Here is a 26,239-nt window from a genome sequence, read left to right on the forward strand (position 1 = left end):
TAAATAATAGTAAGGAATTTAAAAACAATGCGAAACGCATTTATAAGACGTGTACTGTTTTCACACAACTCCTTAAAACAATATCAAAATAAAGTAGGTGGGTATATTGCGTGATGGTATTATACATGTACCTACATTGTACACATCTTTCGGGTTTTATATTTTATATTATTATGAAAACAAAAACCCTACACGTGGCGTGTATTCTACACACCATAATATTTCATATGACTACATACGTTTTATTTATTTGATATCGTAACAGTATACCTATTATTGTTATGTTCATCGCTTATTTGGTGAAATAATAACGAAAACATCAAACGAATTCGGCTCATAATGTAGGTACCTATTCGATGTACCTATTGATGTTATAGTATCATAATAATGACTATGGTGTCTCATACGCGATCCACCATAGTGTATTACTGAATTTAAATATTTATAATATTTATTCGGTAGATCAATAACATACATGTATTTTATATAATTCATTGTAATTTCTAAGTAATTATACTAAATATACCACGAAACGCATATTATATTATATTTAATTTGATATTATTTGATATACAAATTGAGTTGAGACATGAATAAGATAACCCTTTTTGTGGAATATCTCAAAATAGCCTGCAGTACGGTAATCTTAAATAGCTTCCATTTTAATTTCGTTTTTACTCGTTCTTCTATATAGTTTCTTTAATTTTCCTGCCACAGGTGACGCCATATTTTATTCTTCATTATGAAGTTTTAATAACTGTTGGCTTAAAAAATAATCACTTCAAAACTCGTGGAAAACAATTAACTCATAACACTGCAGTATTGTATCTAAAACTTAATCAAAAAACCGGCGTGTCTTACATTTCAATTGAACTGCGTTGTGACAAAATATAATTTCGATCGCCTACAATTCGATCACCAATTCACCAATTAGATCACCTACAACTACAATAATATCTTATAATAATAATAATAATTAGTATTTAATTTTTTTGTATATCCATAATATTTATGTTATTTTGTAATTTTTTAATAAGTCATAGAAATATGTTTGATACCTATATATTATTATCGCATACGTTTAGGTTTATTTTAATCGAAAAGGACAACTTGCGTACTTAGCAGGAGTATATTCACGACATCACATCTGTATGATTAACAATTCGCATAATATATCATATCATATAATATTATATTAATATGCGTTAACAGAGACGTCTACGGTATCCGAAAAGCTGCTTCGGGTTGGTCCGAGTAAGAGATGGCGGTATTAAAATATATGTACCTAAACCAAACACACGGTTAGGAAAACAACACCGGGACTTGATAACGCCGACACGATGGCGTAAAAGCGATGTGCAAACACAGCAGGAGAATAATATTACGATATCCACACGACGTGCAAGTTCGGCGTCCCCGACGAGGAAGAACGAAACTCCATATATGGTTATAATTGACGATTTCTCAATTTTTCGAAAACTGATTTGAAGAACCAGCGAAATCCTTCATAGTTCTCGACTGAACACTATAAAAAACAGAGAATAAAAATAAAACTTCCTATACGAAAATATTTTATGCGCAGCATTCGACATTTTCAACTTTAAAAACTTAACATTTATGCCCTGAATAGTTGTGATTTGTGAAAATGGAATTACGACCCTCTTCTTTGGGGACGTTGGGTTTACCGTGCTGTTCTGAAATAACGTGACCGCTGGACATTCGGCTGGAAAACTCTCTTGTTGGCGGGCGCGTGTAAACGCAAAACAGCAATTATTATTATTATTATTATTGTACTGCATAATTCTAATATTATTTGATAGGTATTATGTGTGACTGTAAGGAGTACGTGTGCACATTGCACACGCGTACTGTAATTCAACCGGAGTAAAACTGTCGAGCTTTGAGAATTTATGGCTCCATTTCGTTTTATATTTTATGTATTATACGAAGGTAAATATACAGGTACTTCCGGGTGAAGGACGATAGGATGTTATAGTGCGTTTTTTTAGGCACTCTAGTTCATTATTGCAGAATATGTTTGCATATTTTTAAATAGATATTGCATTATATATAGTTATACTTATACGTCACGTACACCCTATTAAATAGACCCAGGTGCACATATATATAAATATTATAAATGTGTAAAAATTAATATAATTTTAAGTTAAAGCCGTAGTCATAATATGCATACAAGAAAGTGGTTTAATTAAATTTGAATCTTGGAGCCGGCTGTTATAGGTTTTTTATGAACTGAAAAAAAAATGTTCAAAATACATGATATTATAATAGATGAATCGATTATCTTTTATGAATAGAGTTAAGTATAAAGACTAAAAGTAAAATTTTTGGGAAATTAAAAAATTGTATCAGCATTATTATAATATGCCTGCAATAAGTAAAAAATTTCAATGAAAAATGTCTTGCAGTATATTATGCACTATTCATACAAAAGCTAAATTTTTGAATTAATATTTACAATGAACCGCAACGAATTTTACTCCTTTAAAAAGTAAACGATCCGGCTGTATACTAGCTTTATAGCTACAGAATATATTTCATGTTTTATCAAAAAAAAAAAATAGAATTATCGCAAAATATAACTTTTTAAATTGTTATTGATGATTGTTTAATAATAATGAGAAAAAAAGTAATAGTTCAAACAAGCCATCGATCTCACGGGAAGAAACGTACCACGCCACTCGATATTTTCCACTTCGGGGACAATGTATGAAACATAAATATGTTTTTGGATTTTACACGTAATTTGAAAAATATCGAGTGGCGCGCTACGTTATGAGTCAACTTTTAAATTAATTGCAAACAATCGAAAAATTGATTCAAGTAAAACATAATTTTTATTTTATTAAATTTTTTGTATCTCTGAATGTTTTCTGGTATCGAACATAAGAATTCATAATTTCTTAAATATTTTGATATTTGTTATTTATTTATTTCAACTTATGATATTCATACACATACATAATATTTACAATTTTCCATATCACGTTGATATTTACTCCATGTAATACCTATATATATACATCTACTTTTAAGCAAATAATTCTAAAACAAGGTAAATATTATACTTTGTATATAGGTGCTATATTATGTAAGTAATTAAATTGTACATGTGCACTTGGTACAAATTATGAGTTTAATAAGTAATGAGTGACAACGAAAACCTTACGAAAAATCGCTCGGAAACAAAATCCTGTATCCAGTCCACTGACATGATATTTAGGTTAAAACTAAAACCATATTAAAAAAAAAAAAAAACGAAAAATGGTATATTATCATACACTACACTACACTTTGGGGTTATAAACGTTAATATATTATGCAATTAAAATACAGCGTGCCGTAATAATATCATTATACGCTTATGATACTGATACATTCATATCTATTATTACTGTAAAAATATATTAATATTGCCATTATTGTCGTACAGGTGTTTGAATAGTTTATCGAAGGTAGAAAAACTTATTGTTTCAAAATGATGGTCAAAACGTGGTTCAAAATAACAGTGCCATATCGACTTCGGTCCAATTATTCCGACAGACGAACCGACTTTTTCAGCGTTGCGGTGAATTCACGATTGTGTACCGTATTTGTATGACGTATTATAATCATTTATGAAACAACCGACAACTTTTCATTACGTTTGTAGCCACTGACTTTTTCTCAAAACAATCGCACGTTCGATAAATGTGCTGTTTTGTTTATACGATCCTTTTCGCGTTAAATTAAAAAAAAAAAATTCGACGCCTTTTGTTGTACCTAAATCAAATTTTTTTTGTGAAATTTGATTATTCTTTCGTCGTCCGTGTCTCGAATGTAATACATAGTAATTTTATATTGTATTAATAAAATATTTCGAAAACTGTGGCGTGGCGGTGGGTAGTTTGGTCGTAGTCCGTTCACCCAGGCATAAATGCACAACGCCACCCGACGATAAATTCTCGATTACACGATTATATATAGTTATTTATTATATTTTTTTTTTCCAAGACAATAATATTATACAGTCGAGCTTAGTATTCAAGAGGTGCCGAAACTCATTGGACCTGTGCACTGTTGAACAAAACCCGGTTAGTTGGTATAACGATGATAGCCGCCTTCAATGTTACCGAACATCCGATCACGTCCGCTAAGCGGTTGAATAAATGCGATTTCCAAGGCCTCATCTATCGTATAATAATGCTTAGTGATAATATTACATGAGCTATATCGTCTTTAAACTTTTAAAACAAAATTTAAATTTAAAAAAAATATATATATCTCGTATCATCGCTATATTATTCTACATTAATATTATATTATTGTCCTGCGAAAAACTATATAAATGTGTGTATACTCGTACGTATTCGAAATAATAATTGATTATATGTATGTTTCTATTTTATATTTGCAGTTGATAACGATTAGAAAAAAACTACGCGCTTTTGTCTTTATACAATTGTTTTTATATTAATATATACAATATTGTGTATTTTATTTTTATAATATAATGATTTCCTCCGCTGAATACCATTTGAATTTGTACAAGAAATGTATTATTTTCTTCACAACTGTGTGCGTATACGTATAAATTCATAAAAGATTTTAGATTCTATCTCCAAGTTTTATTATAGTTATAACTTATGATTATATTATTGTATTTATGGTTTTAACGTTGTCTTACTTTAAAACTTGAAAAGGTATTATAGAACAGAAATTCGAGATTAGGTATTGCGATGAAAAAAAAAACGATTTGCCTGCAAGTTTTATAAAATATTGTATTTAATTTTCTATACTATCTTTATTTGGCATAGCTTCATAAAATATTAAACTAACAAAAACGATGATGTACATTTTATTTTAAATGAGATCCTCTCATATTTAGTGCGGGACATTAACTATAAAATAATAAGCGTAGGTATATACACTTGTATAGGGAGTAAACAAATGTTTTTTTTTTCTTCTTCTTCTGGTACATTAAAAATAATTTATTATCCTTTATTCATAAATAAATTGAATCCTCGACAAATTACAAGGGGGAACGAACATTGTTCTTAAACGATTGTTAAATCATTGTTGTATATATTATACACGTCGTCCGAATAGTATTTGGGTTGAAATTCCGACAGTACCTACGACATCATCATTCGTGCGTATGCTACAAAATAGGTATATCTTCCGTGTATCGCAACATAATATTGGAGGGACACAATTATAATTAATTCTTTGGAATTTGTATTTGTTTTCAATATAAGCAAACGAAACAATGGTACACAAAATAATAATAGGTATATAAAAACAAATTCTCGGATCAAAGAATATTATTGTCAACTTCCGGCAAAGAAAATACGTTTTGCAGGGCGGAAAACCGCCGGACGAAGAATTCAATGAATAAAGAATGTGTATTTCACCCACAACAGTATATATAATATATATATAGGTATATTAATATTATAGATTTTGAAACTGTTGTGGGTGAAATACATATATATATATATATATATATATAGAGAGAGAGAGAGCGATTTTAGATCTTTATTACACTGGCCATTAAACTACTCGTATATAATACCTATGTATATCCATTATCCAGTTTTATCATAAATATATGATTATTGATTTTGGGCTGGATACACGATAAAATGTTTCCGACCGATTTTTCATACGGTTTTCGTTGTCACGGTTATTGCTATTATGAACAAAAATATATTTATGATTCATAGATTTTCATTTTAGAGGAAATATATCGATAGTGGCGTACCATGGTTTTGTATATTATGGTACCAGCTAACAGGTGAGCGTCTAATTCCATCATTAAGTTTTCAGTTACAATATTCAATAAAGTATGTCTGTTTATTATAAGCGAATGTGTTTTATATATTAAATTGTATAATATTGAACATTTCAAATCAATTAAAAATCTAACAATGACACATACGTGTGGCTGAAATTGTAAAATCAATTTGAATGTATTAAAAATAGCCGTAACAAGGATACGACCGGATGATGTTGGTCACTATATTACATAGTATCGTTTTGTTCACCTAGGTAATAACACGAGGGATAACGGTATGTTGATTGTTCATATCACATTAAATTACAAATCATCGAATTCGTCAAACGATTTTGACCGGAAAACGTTTAAAACTACACTTTGTTACTTCTTTTACATTTTTCGATGACTTCCGGTAGTTTTGCCTTACGCTCATCGAAAGTATAGTTACCTATTAAGAATTCAAAAATAACCTCTTCAAAGTTTGTAGTACTTGTGGATATTGGGCAGTCTAAATAATAACAGACTCAATGTTGTATTTTCAATAATACAAAGTGATATTTTGAGCATTACTTCTATCCAAATATGAGTTGTTCATAGAAAAAGATTACAACGCGATACTACCAACTACAATGCTTCCACTGGTAATCTATAAGCACAGAATCCATCGTATATGCGGGTGTATCCAAAAAAAAAAAAACATTTTAAAATTTATCTGCGTTGCAACTTACAGACTATATAGTGGCAGTCAACATACTATATGTACCCCTAATACAATGATGGAGTATTCGAAAATAGTTTATTATTGTGACAATTCTATACATAATACGTATAATAATAATAATAATATTGATACCACAATAATTGGAATTATTACTTAATATAATTTTCGTGACGCGGTCAACCGCGTATAGTTTATATATTTCAAATTAAATTAAAACATTGGATATCGGTAGGCCTATCACCTATACGTCATGTTTAATGTTATATTCGACTTTAGAATAATATTATTAGATTAATGCTTGCGTTAAAAATTACTAATGCCAATTTAAATATTTATTTATTCATGTCATCAATATCCCATGACTTGTTTTAAATATATTATATTATTTTTCAAGCTTCGTGTGATGTGACAATTATATAATATTATTATTAATCTACTGCGGAAACCATAATAATATATTAATATCATAGCTATGCATGCATCACGAATGTCGGAACGTATCCAAACGGTTTCACGAGGTATTATCCTCTCGAGCTGGCTTATAATATGTTTGTGTCGGTTTTTGAAGCGACCTCCGAATTGTTGTAAGCTTTGCATTCAGTAAACATTCGAGGATCTCTGCGAATGGAAACCAACGGGCCGCGTAACCCGCGGCGAACTGGAGCGGTTAATTGTTTAACTATAATTTACGAGACTTTAATTAGCTATTTGTTGTGTACAAAGCTCGAGTAGTTACAATATGACGTATATATACCTACTACACTTGAACCGCAACACGCGTTAGGATGTTACGGAGGAGTCTATTTTTTTTTATCGACGGAATGCGCAGAGTAGCTATAAAATATAATAATCATATGCTAATAATAATATTATTATTATCTTAATAACCGAGTGATGCATATAATACACAGGTGTACGAATATGTTGTATATTATTATTTAGCGAAACGAGCGTTGTAGATTTTTACGACCAAAATATCATATCTTGCGGTGTATATTATTATTTTTTCGACTTATGCAAATAATCTATATTAATGTGTATTGTTATAAATAACGGTTCGCGATTTTAGTAACACGAACGTTTTTTAAATACTAATCAGTGTAAATGCTTTTCGCCGAATTCGCCTGCCGTCCACCCTATAGTGTACAATGAGTTATTGACTCGTTAATTTGCAAAGCTCTAGTTCAAGTTTTTCACGTTATCCGGAAAAAAAATCACTGGTCAGTTATTTTACACTGAATTAAAAAAGTGTGTTTTTCACTCTCGATGACATTAATGATAATATTGTCTTTGAATTTTACATAATATTATTGAATATGATGGAAAAAAGCACAGTGTAGAAACCACTCGAATCTAAATTAAAAATAAAATGTCGGTACCGCCGACTTTTTGTATTGTTGAACCCAATAAAAACGATACCTACGCCGTTACGAACATAATAGTATAACAAAATAAACTACACATATTCTTTTCATAATACCTACTCATAATGGGAACCCATGCTCAAATGATAATGTTTACAAAATAGAGCGTTATATCATAATACAGCCGTGGATCGGTGAATTTGTCTTGTATATATTGTATAATATTATGCATGTTTAATATATCGTATGGGTATATACTATATATTATTATATATAGGTAGGCAAGTAGACGAGTAGTGCAATTGGGCTAATAGGATAATTGCATATGATTACTATCCAATGAATTTATGTTATACATTTTGCCCTCGAGACACTGTTAAACCGCAACGTACCTCTATATATGTGTATAATATTCAAACCTGTAAAATTAACCAATTAAATGTATTCTAGTTACGTAAAATAATAATATATACGGCGGCGGCGAAATGCATAATATTATAATATCATTGAAACGTTCGTATATCTTTACAGAGTGGTCGCGGTCGGTTATTATGATAAAAAAAAAATAATATGACGTCGTACGACGATGGATAAAATAAAATAAACTATAATTATTTCCGTAAAATAATAAAGATTACGTCGCGGTCGTCTCGTACTGTATAATGTTAATATTATAATGAAGGTACCGTTACTTAGAAGGCACGAATTCTGTATTTGTGTAGAGGTTTTGTGCCAAATGTGCATAATATACTACCAGCTGTAATATTGTACGTATAAAAATAATTATCATGTTTGTCACACTATAGTTGTACACTGCAAGCCTGTTGGTCAAGGTTGGGGAGGATATCGTCCCAACACCGTTTTCGTCGCCGAAACACATTTCCATAATATCCCTCTTTGATCAGTTGCGCGAAATAATTGTACTCGGATTGCTCATACTACAAACACAAAAAGGTTTTTCGTGCATATTTGGTTTCTTTTCAATATTGTTATAATGACGTATATAGGTACTGCACCGGAGGTAGGTACCTATTTTCTCGATATCGCACAGGCGTCCTTTTTAAAATAAAGAAAATCTTACCTCCTGTTTTCTCCTACTTTTTAAATCCTTTACCTAAACGATCGTCAATTTGCCGCCCGTCATCGCTCCTGACTCTCAGCTATTTCTATAATATAAGCCGGGGTTATGCTCCCCACGGCGAAATAACAGCTACTCTCTTATTCAACGTTTTTATGGCAGACTTTTCCTTATATTTTTGTCACTGAATGCGACGACGATAAACCAATTTTTTCGGTTCACGGAAATCCAATCACCGCTAAATCGCATCTAATCATCTTCTCACCTTACCTTCCTTGTATTGAAATTTGACACCGGGTGTCAAAACTGGATGGCGATAATTAAAAAAAAGCAAATCCACTCATATCACTTTGCTCTCAAACACATTTTTCTTCGAGTTATATTTAACAAAATCCTAATTCAAACTTCACGAAACACAAACTTCCTAGGCGTCTACATAAATAGAACATTGAAGTGGATCCACCGTACCCAAAACACCAAACAATTTAAACTAAATTTTCGTCTTTGTATTCTAAAATATTTTCCTAAATTTTCACCCCGGAATAATCAAATTTATTAGCGCTTACGTAACCTTACAAACCGTTTTGGAAATACCTACGGTGTCAAAATTTAGGGTTTCGCAAAAAAATTAAACCGAAACAAATTACAAATAACTCAAAACTAAATTGTTCCTTTAATAACAATGGCCCTTATCTATTTTTCAAATCTTAAAATGAATAATATATAGTAGACACTAGAAACTGCTATTAAATCCTACTTACAACTTATATTCTCCAATCGCCCAAACATCCCATGAAAAATGTTAACCAAATCAATTGTATCGAAATGGCCGGATTAAGTTAACCATTATTACATCCAAACCATAAGTTTCGTTAGCGGGTAGAGTATAATTAAGTTAAAATTACTCCTAAACCCCTTTCAAGTTTATAATAGATAAATTGTACACAAACCCAAAATAAAAAAAAAAATGTATAATGCAAAGTAAAAAGAATCGAGACATCGAGCGAAATTGATCTTCGAGTATTTTATGTATTATATAATATATACACTAAAGTTCTCTAATGCTGCCAATTCGAACTTTACTTTGCTGTACAACGTGAAATACACTGACAGATCAATTTTCAAATAATAATATAGGATCCAAGCCCCCCCCCCCCCGTATAGTTATTTTGATATCAATTGCACAGTATAAAAATTAAATTGTAACTCGACGATGTGGTTCGTATTACGGGCACAACAACAACACCAACTCTAACAATACAAATATAATAATAATAATAATAATAATAATAATGATAACAAGCAACTTGGTACTCATACGAATCTTAAGTATAATATACGATGCATATATGATACGCTGTACGGGCTTACTGCCGAAACAAGTATAAAATATATTGCATTGTGCGCAGTTTAGAAAACTCGGAAATACGATCTGTTTTAAATCTCATCGTGTAATAAACGTACCTATAATATAATAATATATTGTGTTCGTTTTTTGTATATTTTGCAGGTCGCTGCGACATATTTTGGTCGCTCGAACCGATATAAATGAATGATAAGAAAATACCTATACGCATTTGATAAATCAAAATTGTCCAAATTAATGATCATCCACTTGACGATAAACTTTTGGTAAAAAAAAAATAAAGATGTTGTTACCGGTAAAACGACACACCTCGAATGGTATAAAATATAATATTATGGATAATAACTGAAAACGTGGTTTTTACGTATGGGAAATTGAAAATTCCAAAACTCAGAATACTGGAAAAAATTCATCATCAAAGGGAAAAACGGCAGTGTGCTTGCTCATCGAATCACTCTCCTATACAAGGGCATCTGTATAGGTAATAATTATACATTACAACATACGATGTACATATATTGGAAACACGAGAACGTCATCGCGTCGGGTGTGTCCGGTGCATTGTTACGTACGCCGAGTGCAATCACCCTGTAATCCAACAGTTATTTATCGGACGCACGCACGCGTTATTGTGCTTACGGTGACGGAAAGAAATGTCGAAATAATGACAATTATTAGAAGGCGCGAGCATGAAAAACCAAAGAGGTTTTCATTAAATCGAGGTGGCGAGCTTCGATCGCAATAATATTATAATAATCGACAGTCGATTTAACGGACCAATGTGTACACTATAATATTATTATTATTTATTACACCTAGTTATTATTATTTATTGTTATTATTATTATTATTATTATTATTACTGTTACTATGCAGGTGAGTGTGCGGCGGTGATACGAATATGGGTATAAATCACACTGGCGCGTACACTATGTGTCCCGGCGGGATAACGTGATATATTTAATTTTTTTTTTAATATACGTCTGTGGCGGCGGAGGCACCGTCGACGTGTTTAATGGTACATTATAATAATATAAGCTGTAATGCAGCAGTTTTATAACAATAATAATAATAATTTCAGATTGATATCTATAAACGCGATGAACCTACGCGTAAACGTTTTAGTTGTGTATAGGTACTTTAGAGAAAAAAAATTGCCATTGATAGTAAAATACAGATATTATATATTTTGCACTATAACATTTGGACACTCGTCTTGTATGTAAAATGCATTATAACAACATTATGTTATAGGTATTTTATATACAGTGAAACTTCCATATTATAACGAAGTCGAATAAGCAGCAAAAAAAATTCGTTATATAGAGGAATTCGTTAAATAGAATTACGTATTTTTTTCAACTTTTTTTTTATTATTTTATTATTATGTATATTGTATGTATGTAAAAACAACATCAAACATCATATTACAGTTTAATTTAATTTTTAACCTTAAATATAATTTAAAAGAAATAATCAGTAAGTTTTGTTTGCTTATTATTTTTGAAAATTGTCCTTCTTTCGTAAAAAGTTTTTATATTGTCAAGTTTCGGTGTCTTATCTTTATCGGGTACATTGTTCATGTACAATTTTAGAACTATGACATAAACTAATGTCCGTCAAGTTGGCACCGGCACTTTCTCCAAACAACTCAAAATTAGTATCAACATTTTGCTACGAATTTGCTACATTTTGCTACACTATTTTTAGAATTTGCTACAATTTGGTTTTTCCGGAAATCCGGAAACAAACATGCCGGTGCTATCTTGACGTAGCACCGGCACTTTCTACAAACAACTCAAAATTGGTATCAACATTTTGATACGAATTTGCTACATTTTGCTACGTTGTTCTCGGAATTTGCTACCCCCTGGTTTTTCCGGAATCCCGGAAAATATAAAATTTCCCAGCACCGGCACTTTCTCCAAGCAACTCAAAATTGGTATCAACATTTTCCTACGAATTTGCTACATTTTGCTACACTATTTTTAATATTTGCTACAATTTGGTTTTTCCGGAAATCCAGAAAATATAAAATTTCCCAGCACCGGCACTTTCTACAAATAACTCAAAATTGGTATCAACATTTTGATACAAATTTGCTACATTTTGCTACGTTGTTCTCGGAATTTGCTACCCCCTGATTTTTCCGGAATCCCGGAAAATATAAAATTTCCCAGCACCGGCACTTTCTCCAAGCAACTCAAAATTGGTATCAACATTTTCCTACGAATTTGCTACATTTTGCTACACTATTTTTAATATTTACTACAATTTGGTTTTTCCGGAAATCCAGAAAATAGAAAATTTCCCAGAACCGGCACTTTCTACAAATAACTCAAAATTGGTATCAACATTTTGATACGAATTTGCTACATTTTGCTACGTTGTTCTCGGAATTTGCTACCCCCTTGTTTTTCCGGAATCCCGGAAAATATAAAATTTCCCAGCACCGGCACTTTCTCCAAGCAACTCAAAATTGGTATCAACATTTTCCTACGAATTTGCTACATTTTGCTACACTATTTTTAATATTTGCTACAATTTGGTTTTTCCGGAAATCCAGAAAATATAAAATTTCCCAGCACCGGCACTTTCTACAAATAACTCAAAATTGGTATCAACATTTTGATACGAATTTGCTACATTTTGCTACACTATTTTTAATATTTGCTACAATTTGGTTTTTCCGGAATTCCGGAAAATAGAAAATTTCTCAGCGCCGTCACTTTGACCAAATACCACGATATAATAGGTATTAACATTTTTTATTTTCATAGATTCCATTCATGCGTTATAATGCGTTTCACAAATAATGAGATATATTAAATTCAGAACTTTCTTCTGCTTTGTAAGTTTAGAATCTTGAAATACTTTTAGCGCCAGCACTTATTATACATTTTTAAAGCCTATAGCATGGGATATCAACAACAAAAATAAAATAAAATTTAAATAGATGTTATCAATATTTTAAATTTCCAAATTTAACATATTCCAGCCAATATAATATGTTTAAACCTATTTTCAACATATTCATTTTATAGTACTGGACAATCGTTGTCTAAGTATAGTATATATTATAAATAAATGAACTATAGAAAATTATTTTAGTTTTACCATTTATTTGACTCAATAAAGAATATAGTAATATAAAAGTGACCGTATTGTTTAGTAAATAAATAATAACAATCAAAAAGGAATAATAATATTAATAATAAAACAAATAAACAGCTTGGTTGGCATATAACTAACAATTAAAAAGTGAATATTAATTAAATAGACAGCCTAATTGGCATATAACAGTAACAAACAAAAAATATAATCTTAAAAATGCTTATACAAATAGTTCATACAAAAGCTTAAATGGGCTTCAAAAGGTGTAATAATTGCAAGAAAATAATAATATTGCTAACGAAATATACAAAACATATCATAAAACAAAATATATACAATAAATTGTAAAACAAACACCTCAAAATTCGTATCAAAATGTTGATACCAATTTTGAGTTATTTGTAGAAAGTGCCGGTTCTGGGAAATTTTCTATTTTCTGGATTTCCGGAAAAACCAAATTGTAGTAAATATTAAAAATAGTGTAGCAAAATGTAGCAAATTCGTAGGAAAATGTTGATACCAATTTTGAGTTGCTTGGAGAAAGTGCCGGTGCTGGGAAATTTTATATTTTCCGGGATTCCGGAAAAACCAGGGGGTAGCAAATTCCGAGAACAACGTAGCAAAATGTAGCAAATTCGTATCAAAATGTTGATACCAATTTTGAGTTGTTTGTAGAAAGTGCCGGTGCTACGTCAAGATAGCACCGGCATGTTTGTTTCCGGATTTCCGGAAAAACCAAATTGTAGCAAATTCTAAAAATAGTGTAGCAAAATGTAGCAAATTCGTAGCAAAATGTTGATACCAATTTTGAGTTATTTGTAGAAAGTGCCGGTTCTGGGAAATTTTATATTTTCCGGGATTCCGGAAAAACCAGGGGGTAGCAAATTCCGAGAACAACGTAGCAAAATGTAGCAAATTCGTATCAAAATGTTGATACCAATTTTGAGTTGCTTGGAGAAAGTGCCGGTGCTGGGAAATTTTATATTTTCCGGGATTCCGGAAAAACCAGGGGGTAGCAAATTCCGAGAACAACGTAGCAAAATGTAGCAAATTCGTATCAAAATGTTGATACCAATTTTGAGTTGTTTGTAGAAAGTGCCGGTGCTACGTCAAGATAGCACCGGCATGTTTGTTTCCGGATTTCCGGAAAAACCAAATTGTAGCAAATTCTAAAAATAGTGTAGCAAAATGTAGCAAATTCGTAGCAAAATGTTGATACTAATTTTGAGTTGTTTGGAGAAAGTGCCGGTGCCAACTTGACGGACATCATAAACTATCAATTTTATAGTGACAACATTTACAAATCTGGTTTTTATCGAATAATTATTTCGTTATATAGAAACATCAGATTCGTTATTTGGAGATAAATTTACGTGTAATTAACAATGAAGGTCATAGCTCTTAAAAATATTTCGTTAAACAGAAAATTTCGTTAAATGGAAGTTCGTTATATGGAAGTTTCACTGTACTTTCAATTTTAATTATACTGATCAACATTATTATACATATTATTTATTATAGCTTTATTAATATTTGTCTTTGTTATTATCGTGTATACACACTGTAAAATGTAAACAGTATCAGATAAAGTATAATAATTATACTATTATATTGTTATGTACGTCTATTTGCTCGAGGGGGGAGGGGGGGGGGTCAAAAGTCCTGTGTATTTAATTCCCACGGAGGAGAATGACTAATGTTCAAGTTCCAAACTATATTGGTACCTATGATATATTAATATATTATATAGGTATTTCGTCCGGATAACGTCAGGATATGATATTATATTATAATGTATATTAGATTATTAGTAATAATAATATGTTACACGATACGCGCTATAAGTCAGACGTGTTCAAACTTTTTCATTCCACGGCTCCTCCGTCTCATCACAACATTTTGGTGGCTGTCAACGCGCAAATCAAATGTACAATGTTTCAAAGTCAAATATTATTCATAGAAAATCGAAATTAAATGTCTTGCGTTTAGTATAAAATAACATATTAATCGTGTTATGGCATCGTTATTCTGTTTCCTCTTCTGTGCCACGTCTCTTCGAACATAATATAATATACTCGCGACGCACAGTTTGAATAATTTTGGTATGCGAGCAGCAGTTGCAGAGATATGAAAAAAAAAACCGCGTTTTTAATCACTCCGATTTAATATCAAACCCATAGCCCATATAGGCCGCGTAATATCGGGGGTGTAAACGCAATAGGTAATATTTAATTTATGCTTCACCGTCATGGTAATTCGGCATCTTTAAGTTACCGACGTGGACACGGCAGCTGGTCAAATGGTAAACGCCTAGAGTCCTAATTTTCGTATTAAATTAATTAGGTACATATTATTATTACATGTGTTTCGGACGATTTACTATAGACATAATATTATAGTGAAATCCCGCCGTTGTTGCGCCATCTCGGTAAAATGGTAAAATGTGTTCGTGAAGAAATTATATTGCATAATATTATAATGGTATTGTATAGATAGATTCTTTCTGCGGGGTACTTGAAAAGTTTACAGCCGACAATTTTTTTGGTTCGTTCGCGACTAACCGAAACGTATTGAAATCGCGCCTATCAGATTTTATACCAGCAACATTTCAACTGGTCGTGTAATTTTGCGGGCAATAAACCGCCTTAAATTCCACCTAAAAGTCACCGCGGCTGTCACGACCGTCACAACATCAGTTTTCAGTTTACCAATATTTATACGACGCGATGTTATGTTTATAATCCTATTTGTTCTGTATTGATCGGGGTTTTTTTTTTACTTCCACAGGTTCAAAAACGCTCGTGGGAGATGTTTGCTAGCCGGACGTGATGGCTGAAAACGGCAACTACGGAGGTGGCAAAACGCATTTCTGTCAGCTCAACAGCCTGTGGTCCGTGTGGTACGGTCTGCTCGCCACCGTGCTCAACGTCTATTCCGTTTTGTTGGCCACTCGGAGACTATCGGGTAAGACTTTGTGCGTCATATATACTTAAGGATTATTCCGGTACAGTGACGTGACGTCAACGTCCGAAATTCTGGCAATGTCGGTGTAATGGCTATTTAATGTATAGGTATAGGTGCGATGTCGCAGCAATGCGCCGCAGTTTGACGCGGCAGTTTTTGTCGGTACTATGATATTATAATATCGGTGTATGTTTCCGTAATCGATAGATGAGATTGACCCATCTATAAAATCCGATAACCTTAGCAGGTAGTTGCGGCTCTGGTAAAAAAAAAAAAAACTATGAATCTATATTTTCGGAATTTACTAAACTAATAATTAACGATTAACCTCTCATGAAACTCAATATCACCGTTTGGTCTTGCTACTGATTTTTGGCGGCAGGATGAGTGGGGGGAGGGGGGGGGGGGTGTAAAAATTATAAACACTGTTTTTTTTTTCGAACAAACGGATTACAAAAGTATTTTAGGCTTGGTCTTGCAAATAATATTGTTATGCTAATAATTTATTATACATGCTAAATATTTGCAAACAATTTTTTTGAAAATTGTGATGTGGTTTCTGGCGTACATCTACTTTGACTACCTATACATTTCGGTCGTGTTATAAATTATACTAGATATCTAGGAAATGTTAACATTGCCTAACCGAATAATTAGCTATTGTCAATACACAATAATAATTAGTCATTACTGGGAATGACTGACTGTCAATATCGACTATAACATAATATTATAATATTATAAACTATATACATATTATTTATTTTTAAAACAATATTCGGGTCAATTCACCAATTATTATAATGATAAATAGACTATGCATAATATTATGTATAGAGATTAATTTTTTTCACATTTTGTATATTTTTAAAAATGCATTTTTACTCTTAATAATGCATTTGGTGTGTATACGAAAATTAGATTTATAATTTATCTACAATAATAATATAATAAGTAATACATATAGGTAACGATAATATCGTGTATCGGTGTGTTTAATAATTATCAATTAACATGTTTTGTATAATTGTATATTAATATAAATATGCATGATACGCAATCTCGGAGCTATATATTTTATTCCTGAAATCATAAATTTCATTAAAAAAAAAAAAATGAACATTAGGTACAATTTAAATATCATGAGGTCTCCCGATAATAATAGGTGTTGGGTCCGGGGGCCACGCGTAACATTAAGACGGTCCCGGGTTGACTGCAGCGTGTCTGCATACAGATTAAAAAGGGGCCTACGGGAAAACGTGATTTATTAGTGTATTTCAAACGGTCGTGTTTTCCTTTGAGATTTTCTAGAGCCATGGGAAAACTACGCGTACATAGTTCAACACGACTATTTGTTTCGATTATCAGAGCAGCGTTGAATGCCAACGAATAACTTACTATAAACGTACAATACGAAGTTGTAGTGTTTGGGTGCGTATATAATATTATCTCGTATGTGTGTATTGTGTGTTTTTATTTTATTCGTCTTGTTACGCGGACGGCAGGTAAGTCATATTGCGATTGATGATGATGCATCCATACAAGCGGTGTGTTGTATACGGTATATAATATATATAATGTAGGTGCGTGTGTGTGTGTGTGTGTGTATTATAGTATTATATTATGTAGGTATAATAATCTGCACTGTATATATGAGCCGAGTGAAAAATGCAACAAGACGCATTACGATACACATATTATATACGATATTAAACTATTATTTACACGCGGGGAGGAAAAGAGTGGAGAGAAACTGTGATTGTACAAAATATAAAGGCGAATAAGGTGTAATATATAAAAGTAACGAATATAGAATAGAGACTACAATGTAAGGCGCATTTTTAAATGTTCACCCACAACGCTCATATCGGTCAATTTTGTGTGTTGTGTTATGTTTTCATAGACTGGTATACCAGCGCGTATACAGCGTAAATGTAAAACTATTTTATTGGAGACCTTTTGGTTTAGTATTCGACGGACATAATCGAGTTTTTCACTTTTACATATTATTCGTAAATACAATAATAAAGAAAATCGTTGATGAATCGTAGTATAATAAATTTATAACCAATAAAACTAAAACCCTGTCATTGAAGAACTACAAAAATTAGTTATCAAATATGTGTAGTAATTACTAATATAATATGTACAAAAAAATAATCATCGTTCTCTGTAGTAGCCGGTGATGGATGTCTGCGAGCTGATTCCGTGGAGTGAGACTTAGGGGATGATGTGTAATAGCAAGGGGATGAAATCTAAAAAAAAAATAAGATAATAATAACTAAAGATAAATCCTCGAAAAAAGGTAATGTACCGAGAACTGATGACTCTGCACTGCGAATGTGCAGTGGGGACTGAAAATAAAATAATATATTATTATACTCATCCGGGGAGGGTTATTTCGAGCTTCTCAAATCGTAAGTGCCACGTCTGAAAAAGATTAAGTACCTAGTCCAACGGTCGTCGAACGGGGCTGCTAAATGGGCTGTGCCCGATCACTACTAATCGGGGCGCGGTGTCAACGGCGGGCACTGCGCAGTATACAGAGCGCAACAGGAAGACCTGACAAATAAAATAACTTTTGCTCTAGTTTATATTTTTAAATAAAATATTTAAAATCTGATTTCAATTTTTTTTTGAAACTTTCAAAATAGCCAATTTTTAAATTTAGTTTTTAGACAATTTTTGATTGTAAAAACATCTATCTATGTCAAGTAGTTGATTTCTTATGATTTTAAAAAATGTCTAATTTTTCTCTGGAAAGACTCATTAAATTGACAAGTAATAGCCTTTTGAAAAAATATTTCGGTTTTTACCTATTTAAAAATTTTCATAAAATACTCATTTTTATAGGTGCTTATTTTTGAATTAAAAGTGTTTTTATTACGACCGCAGTATAATGGGTCATCTTAACTTAACAAAAATAATGAGATTTCAACATTTTTAAAAACAAACTGCACGACAAATAAATATTTTTTCTAAAAACCATACTTACAAATCGATCACATGATATTATTTTAAATATTTCAAAAAGAATTTTTTTACAGATTTAAAATTTTTATATTTAGTATTGAAAAAAAGGATGTGAAAAACAAAGCTATACTTTAGCGTCCGTAAATTATATAAAAAAAAAAAAAAAAATTTAAAAAAATGTTGATTAGAACACGCGATTTATTTCATTCGTCGGGCGTTCACGTGTTACACTCTGTATAACGATAATCTGTAACGACATCTGTGCGACTGAGATCGGCTGTTCCGGCCTAATCGTGGTGTACTCGTGTTGGGCGGCGGCGGTGGCCGTGTCGTAATGAACACTCGAATCGATCGTGTAAAATCCTGTCGGAGACGTGTCGTCGGCATTAGTACATAAGTATAGGATAATAATATGATGTGTGGTCCGGATTTATTTCAAGTGACGCGGTCGCGGTTTGTGCAACCGAGAGACGAGAATTAATACGACTTCCACGCGTAGGTATTGGGTACACGCGGTATACCATTATGATATTGGTATGATAATATAATATAATAATATTCTTCGTCTAATATTATTATTATTATTATTATTATTATTAGAGGACATGACGCGCCGAGTATTGTAGTAAAACTGAAGCTCTCTGCGATTCGATTCTGTCGTTCACACGCGAGTTGAGTATAATTATTTATTATTATTGTTCTGGAAACCGCTCGCCACACATCAAGTATTGCGATAGTGCGATTGCACACACGGTGGAATTTTTACAGCAACCGTTTTAATAACCGCTAATAACATTATTACTGGCGTTTAGTGTCTTGTACACAAGAGTAATTTCTTTAACATTTAGATTTTCTTTAAAGTTATTAATTATTACATAGAAAAATTATACGTTTTTAAGAATACAGGATGGTTGATTATGCACGCTCCACACTACCGTATTTCCTATAGTAGAACATATTTTATTCAAATTCTGATTTTCAGAATACCTCATATTTTCGAATTTCTGACATTTTTTGTAACACAAAGTACTGCAAACTTCTATTTTTCAAAGCGATAACCCGCCCACCAATTTTGTACTGCAAATTATTTAGCTGACGATTTTCTTGAAAACTTTTACGTAAATTAGTAATCAAAATTCTAATGAGTAGTTTCTGAGTTATTAAAAATGTTTATGCAAAGAATAATAATCCTTAAAAATGATTTTACAAAAATACAAACTTTATGTAATATTTATTATACTTGGATCATTTTTATAAATTATTTATAGAACAGATCAATATTAATTACCAACATTTTCAAATCATTTAAACTCCCATATCTACTTAAGCCATGCCGTATAGACATATGATTATCCTTAGTAGGTACTCAAAGTATAAAGTATAATAGGCAACTCAGAAACCACTTGCTCAAATTTTGATTTAGATACCACAAAATTCTCAAAAAATAATCTGCTTCATAATTACAAATTAAGAAGGGGGGGGGGGGGGGTGGGGGTTTCTATTTGAAAAACAAAAGTTTTTACTGTCACAATGTCACAGGATCATTCTTAAGAGGACGTCACACCTGTATAGTTGTCTCCGTCTTACACACGTACGACATTGCAAATTTCCGTTTGCTTGTATCAATAGGGGGCTGTTAGTTTTGTGAATTGACCTGTTAACAACGTTATCTGCGTTCTCTTGATGATTTTTTACGATATTTTAACTTTTAAGTGAGTTATGAGTACATAAAATATTAATATTTGAAAATGCCGATAGCTCAGTTAAGAAATAAAATATCGTAAAAAACCAACGAGAGAACACAGATAATGTTGTTACTTAAAAAGTTTGATAATATGTAAATTCACTCTAATATCCAAACTGACAGCACCCTATTGAAACTAACGAACGAACATTTGCTATGGCGTACGTGTGTAAGACGGAGACAACACGTCATGCGGGTGCGGCGTCCTCTTAAGTGTTACAAATGATCTCAATAGTATTCAAAATGTATGGTCCTCAAATGTATTTAAATATTCCAAAATTCAGAATTTAAATACATATATGCATATTTTAAAGGATACAAATATAGTGAAAAATGAGAATGCTTAAAAAATCACACTGTATTTCTTGAAAGTATTAAAACAAAATAAAAGCTTCAGTGGATAGGTACTAATAATATAATACGTATTCGTAGTGTATTTTATAATAGATTCTGATATCTTACATTCAACCGTGCCACAAACGTATTTATGAAGGGAAGTGTGGACGTTATTGCAGCACTATGTGCCTGATTGTGTTTATAATAATTACTATACACATTGATATAATTTAATGTGATTAATATTTGACTCTAGTTTTGGTTCGATATTACTTAATATCAATAGAAATTAATTACTACCACCTGCATTGGACATTGATGTGTTCTTTGGAACTCTATCATTGTCATATTATTTATACTTGGTTACACACTTAGGGTTTCACCACAGTTCTCAGATTTCCGGATGATTTTTTTTTAATAATTTATTATAATAATAATTGTACGTAAACTTACTTAAAACGTGACCTGCGGCAGGTCCTGAACTTTAATCATTGAGACCTACTTGATGCCGGGAAAATGGAAAATGGAATCTCATTAAATTACCGACTACCCGGTTAAATTCAAATTTAGTAGGTACCCATTTCATTAGTATATGGCAATAATTTATGTCAGTATATGACAATTGTAACAGTAGAAACATATAGGTACTATAAGCCATACAATAAATCAATTTTAAGTCATTAATGTTTTGTATTATTTTCCCTTTGATGTTTAACTTGATTTCTCAGAAAATATTCAAAAATGTCGCGATGTTATGAGATATAAAGTGAATATAATATTATTATAATTTATGTACTTGGTGTAATATTTCTTGCATTCAAATCGATCGTTGTAGCCAGAGTCAAATCATGTCATTACGTTTGAGAGCTGAAAATGAACGACTCGCTCCGTCTAAATACATTTATATTCGACTTGCATTGACAAGTGTATTAAAAAAAAAAAAAAAAAAACAGTAATTGCGCTTAGAAATTCCGATGAATATTCATGAAATCATAGCATGTTAATAAAATGAGTAAATTCTTGATGATTACATACGTTATTAGACTATAGATGAATCATGTTTTTACAAATTTAAATTAGTATGCAGTACACATCCCACACAGCTTGATGTACACAATGATATCAATGTACATTTATTTTTCGTGAATCACTCTAGTTCAATCATGAGAATTTTTTTTTAATATACCTACATAAGCCCAGCCTATATGGTTGATAACATTCAAACTTTAAAAGAACATTTATACATATTGGATTTGTTTATTTATGTTTGCAATAATTATTAAAAAAAATATAAGAATTTAATTATGATTATATAAATTACCTCCGCGTTGAAATTAGTATAATATGTTACTTACAACGTTATTATTAGTTATAGGGCTTTAGTACATTTCTGAACAGTTTTGGACAATAACACAAAAAAAGTTTTTTTCTAACACAATAATTGTTATATGTAATTGTATTGATTATATGTATATAACGCACTACAGGTACTTCAATCAAATTATAATTACCTATATTCAACTATAATTAAACATACAATTTAGGTGTTGCGCACAAAATGTGATTTCATTTAAATAATAATTAATACTGGACCTCGGTGATTGTTGTTTGAATTTAAAAAAATGCAATTTATTTTAATTATTTTTAGATACATATTTTATTATAAAAATAATGTATAAAACATTTGTTAAAAATGTGTTTATTATTGTATAATAGTAAAAACATTTAAAAAAAACCATGTTCCTCTGGTTGTCACTGTTATTTTATACAGACGTTTTAAAGCCTTTTAAACTTTTTTTTTGTTATTTTCATATTTATTAACATTTGTTAAGTTGTGAAAAAACTGTAGAAAATACAATTGTTATACTCTACAAGGTGAATAAAACATTTTTATCTACCTTTTAATCATAATACAAAAAATAATAAAATATATCCTTAGTCGGAAGAGTTTTCATAATATACATGTTATTATAACATTTACATTTATATTCATCGAACCCTATGTTAAACTACCCTCGTTTTGATCTACATATAATTGTATAGTTCTTTAAGATGCCAGACAATTTTTTTTTTTTACATTTAAGTTTTGATTATTGTATGTCATCTATGCTCGGATAAAAAACTAAAACAATACTAATAACTGTAGTCTGTAGAGAAGATTATAATTTAGTCTGCGCACAAAAATATTAATCCACGAGCAGAAAAAAAAAAATCAATCGAAACAATATAAAATATAAAAGAACAGGCACCGAGCAAATTTAATGTACAAAGCAAATATAGTGAAACAACCTCAATCAAATCGCAAGGGAATACCCCAGAATAAATATATTACCTAGGTATTGGTTTGAAAATATCCTCGGAGCGGTGACAAAATCACGTCAAGCCTTTAAGGATTCAGAGTTCTTATTATTATCAATAAATTAGACCAGCGGCAAACAATTTTGTTTGTATAGCCACACGTACAATTTAATTATACTTTACTCATTTATGATCGTTCGATTGTCCGACGATTCCGTTGAAGTTGAAACGATATTATGCACCAGACAAGTATTTCATTCGGAATACAACTCAAAGGTGTTAAGTCGTAAATCACGCACTTACGTACCTTTAGTAAGTCAATGGTGTACCACGAGACAATATATTACCCTCTACACTTCGCAACTCATCTGAACACTTACTTAATTTACTTGATTAAGTGCCTCTCGGCTTTCATTTAGTGCTTCTACTTCGGGTTGATAAATCTTATTTCAGTCAGAAAATTATATAATTTGCATGTAAATAATTTCACCACCGACATTAAAACTCTGGTGGTATTATTTATCGTATTTATTACTTTATATCCGATTTTGAGGAAGGGTCTTATCTCTTTGGCAAACGATAAATTTATTAAACTCAACATTTGATACCAAAGTACCTACCATTCATACAGTTTGGATAATAATTAAATGCTATTCAATGGTTTTGAATAATTATTTATTTGATAAATAAAAATACTGATAATTAATTTTTAATAAAAGTCAAAGATGATTGATAACTGATGACTACAATAGTTTTTAAGTGCTTATTCAATTTCTCAATTAAAATATTATTGGATTGATTGATTTTAAAAACCATTTGAATAAATTATCAAAGGCTCAAGTGATTGATTGCAGTAGATACTACAAAACTTTTTTAGAGCATTTTAGTTTGAAATATAATGTTAAATAAGAACACAAATTAAATTACGCAAGTTTGTTGTAAACATATAATATTATCGTTTCGAAATTTGGCTTATGAAAAATATAGTAACTGATATTTCTTCTTCTTTTGATAAACCTACTATTGTTTTTATTGTTTCGTGAACGTAAAAAATAGAATATTTTAGCTGACTCTGAATAAATGAGTTTTTTTTTATAATTAATAATAATGCATATGGTTTTGTTAATACTAATAAATGTTTATACTTAATTTGTGCAGCATAAGTTTATTTCAAAATAGATATTGATATGACGTTTATATTGTTCACCTCTCTTATTATGCTAAATTTGATTTATAACATTTACAACAACTTGGGTGATTGATGATTATTAACATCATCACTGATTAAACATACAACTTTAAATTCAATAATGCTGTTGTATGAACATGTAATATTGTTTTATGTTCCTAAAAAAATGTTTACTATGCAATTTTCAAAAATCATATAGAATCTTTAATATGATACAACATTAGATATCTAATACTAAACATTGCGAATACTATTATACACATAATAATATAATATAATATATTAATATACCAGTTTTTATTTAACTCTCTCAAAACGCTTAATATTTGTTTCAACCTCCACTCCATTAAATACTAAATTTATATCTGCAATACAAATTGTCATTACTTTTATATTGTGACACCTGGCTAAAACACAGTGGATTCCGCCTAACGTGGGTACCGGTTAATATGGTCAGCCCTGTAATATGGGCAAAATGGTCTCAGTCCCGATTCCAATGCATTATAACTAACTAATTTCGATTTGTATGGCCAACCGTTTAATGAGTGTCCCGAAGTGTCCAGCATATTAAGCGAAAACCACTGTATAAATAACAAACTGTTAATTTATTATATTTTTTACATCGATATTGTAATTTGTTGAGTTGAGTGCCTTAGTTGTACCTACCAGGTATAACTAGGCTTTCATACTAGTGGCTTTAAGAAAAAAAAAATAATAATATATCAGTTATATCACTGCAGAGTGTTTAAATTGAATGGTTTTTTTTCTTTCTTAAAGACCTTCTATATGATTGATTTCGTATATTGTACGAAACAATCGATGATAACCTCCTCGGGGTACTCAACTTTATATTGTATAGACCTACTGGGATGTAAAAATATAAATTATCTTAGTACACATCTCGCTGCTTGAACGACGTACATAGGTACACACTATTATATTATGTAGGTGCCTATATATTATTATATCGATTACCTACCGATAACAATATTATATTGTTGTTAACTACTATATTATCCAAGGAAATATTCGAGAAAAGCGTGCTACCTACGTTTATTTTATAATACCGTTCTATTATTGCAGTCCACCTGTTGGGAAAACTTAACGCGATCAAGTTGGTGAAAAAGAAATCATATAATTTTGACTATCCATAAATACATATTTTATAATCAGTCTTGTTTAGTAAGTATTCCAATACTTTCAAAATACTTTGTCCTTGTATTTTATCCCAGAATGGTAAATACTTTTTTCTTTTTACGTATTTCAACAAACCGTGTTTTTATTTCGAATATTACTATATTTTAAAAATTGGT

General features: G+C 31.0%; 2 protein-coding genes across 2 annotated transcripts in view; one reads left to right on the forward strand and one right to left on the reverse strand.

The window, feature by feature from the left end:
• LOC132949743 (lachesin-like) overlaps window positions 1-26,239 on the reverse strand; it is a 277,467-nt gene that overhangs the window by 159,810 nt on the left and 91,418 nt on the right. The gene's annotated exons all lie outside the window — the stretch shown is intronic.
• LOC132948527 (protein tincar-like) overlaps window positions 1-26,239 on the forward strand; it is an 86,259-nt gene that overhangs the window by 36,812 nt on the left and 23,208 nt on the right. Inside the window, exon 2 of the mRNA XM_061019034.1 lies at window positions 16,210-16,386. Within this exon, the coding sequence (XP_060875017.1) occupies window positions 16,251-16,386 (136 nt within the window). The 5' untranslated portion in view covers window positions 16,210-16,250. The remainder of the gene's footprint in view (window positions 1-16,209; window positions 16,387-26,239) is intronic.

The sequence above is a fragment of the Metopolophium dirhodum genome, chromosome 7 (assembly GCF_019925205.1).
Source record: "Metopolophium dirhodum isolate CAU chromosome 7, ASM1992520v1, whole genome shotgun sequence".
Taxonomy (NCBI): domain Eukaryota; kingdom Metazoa; phylum Arthropoda; class Insecta; order Hemiptera; family Aphididae; genus Metopolophium; species Metopolophium dirhodum.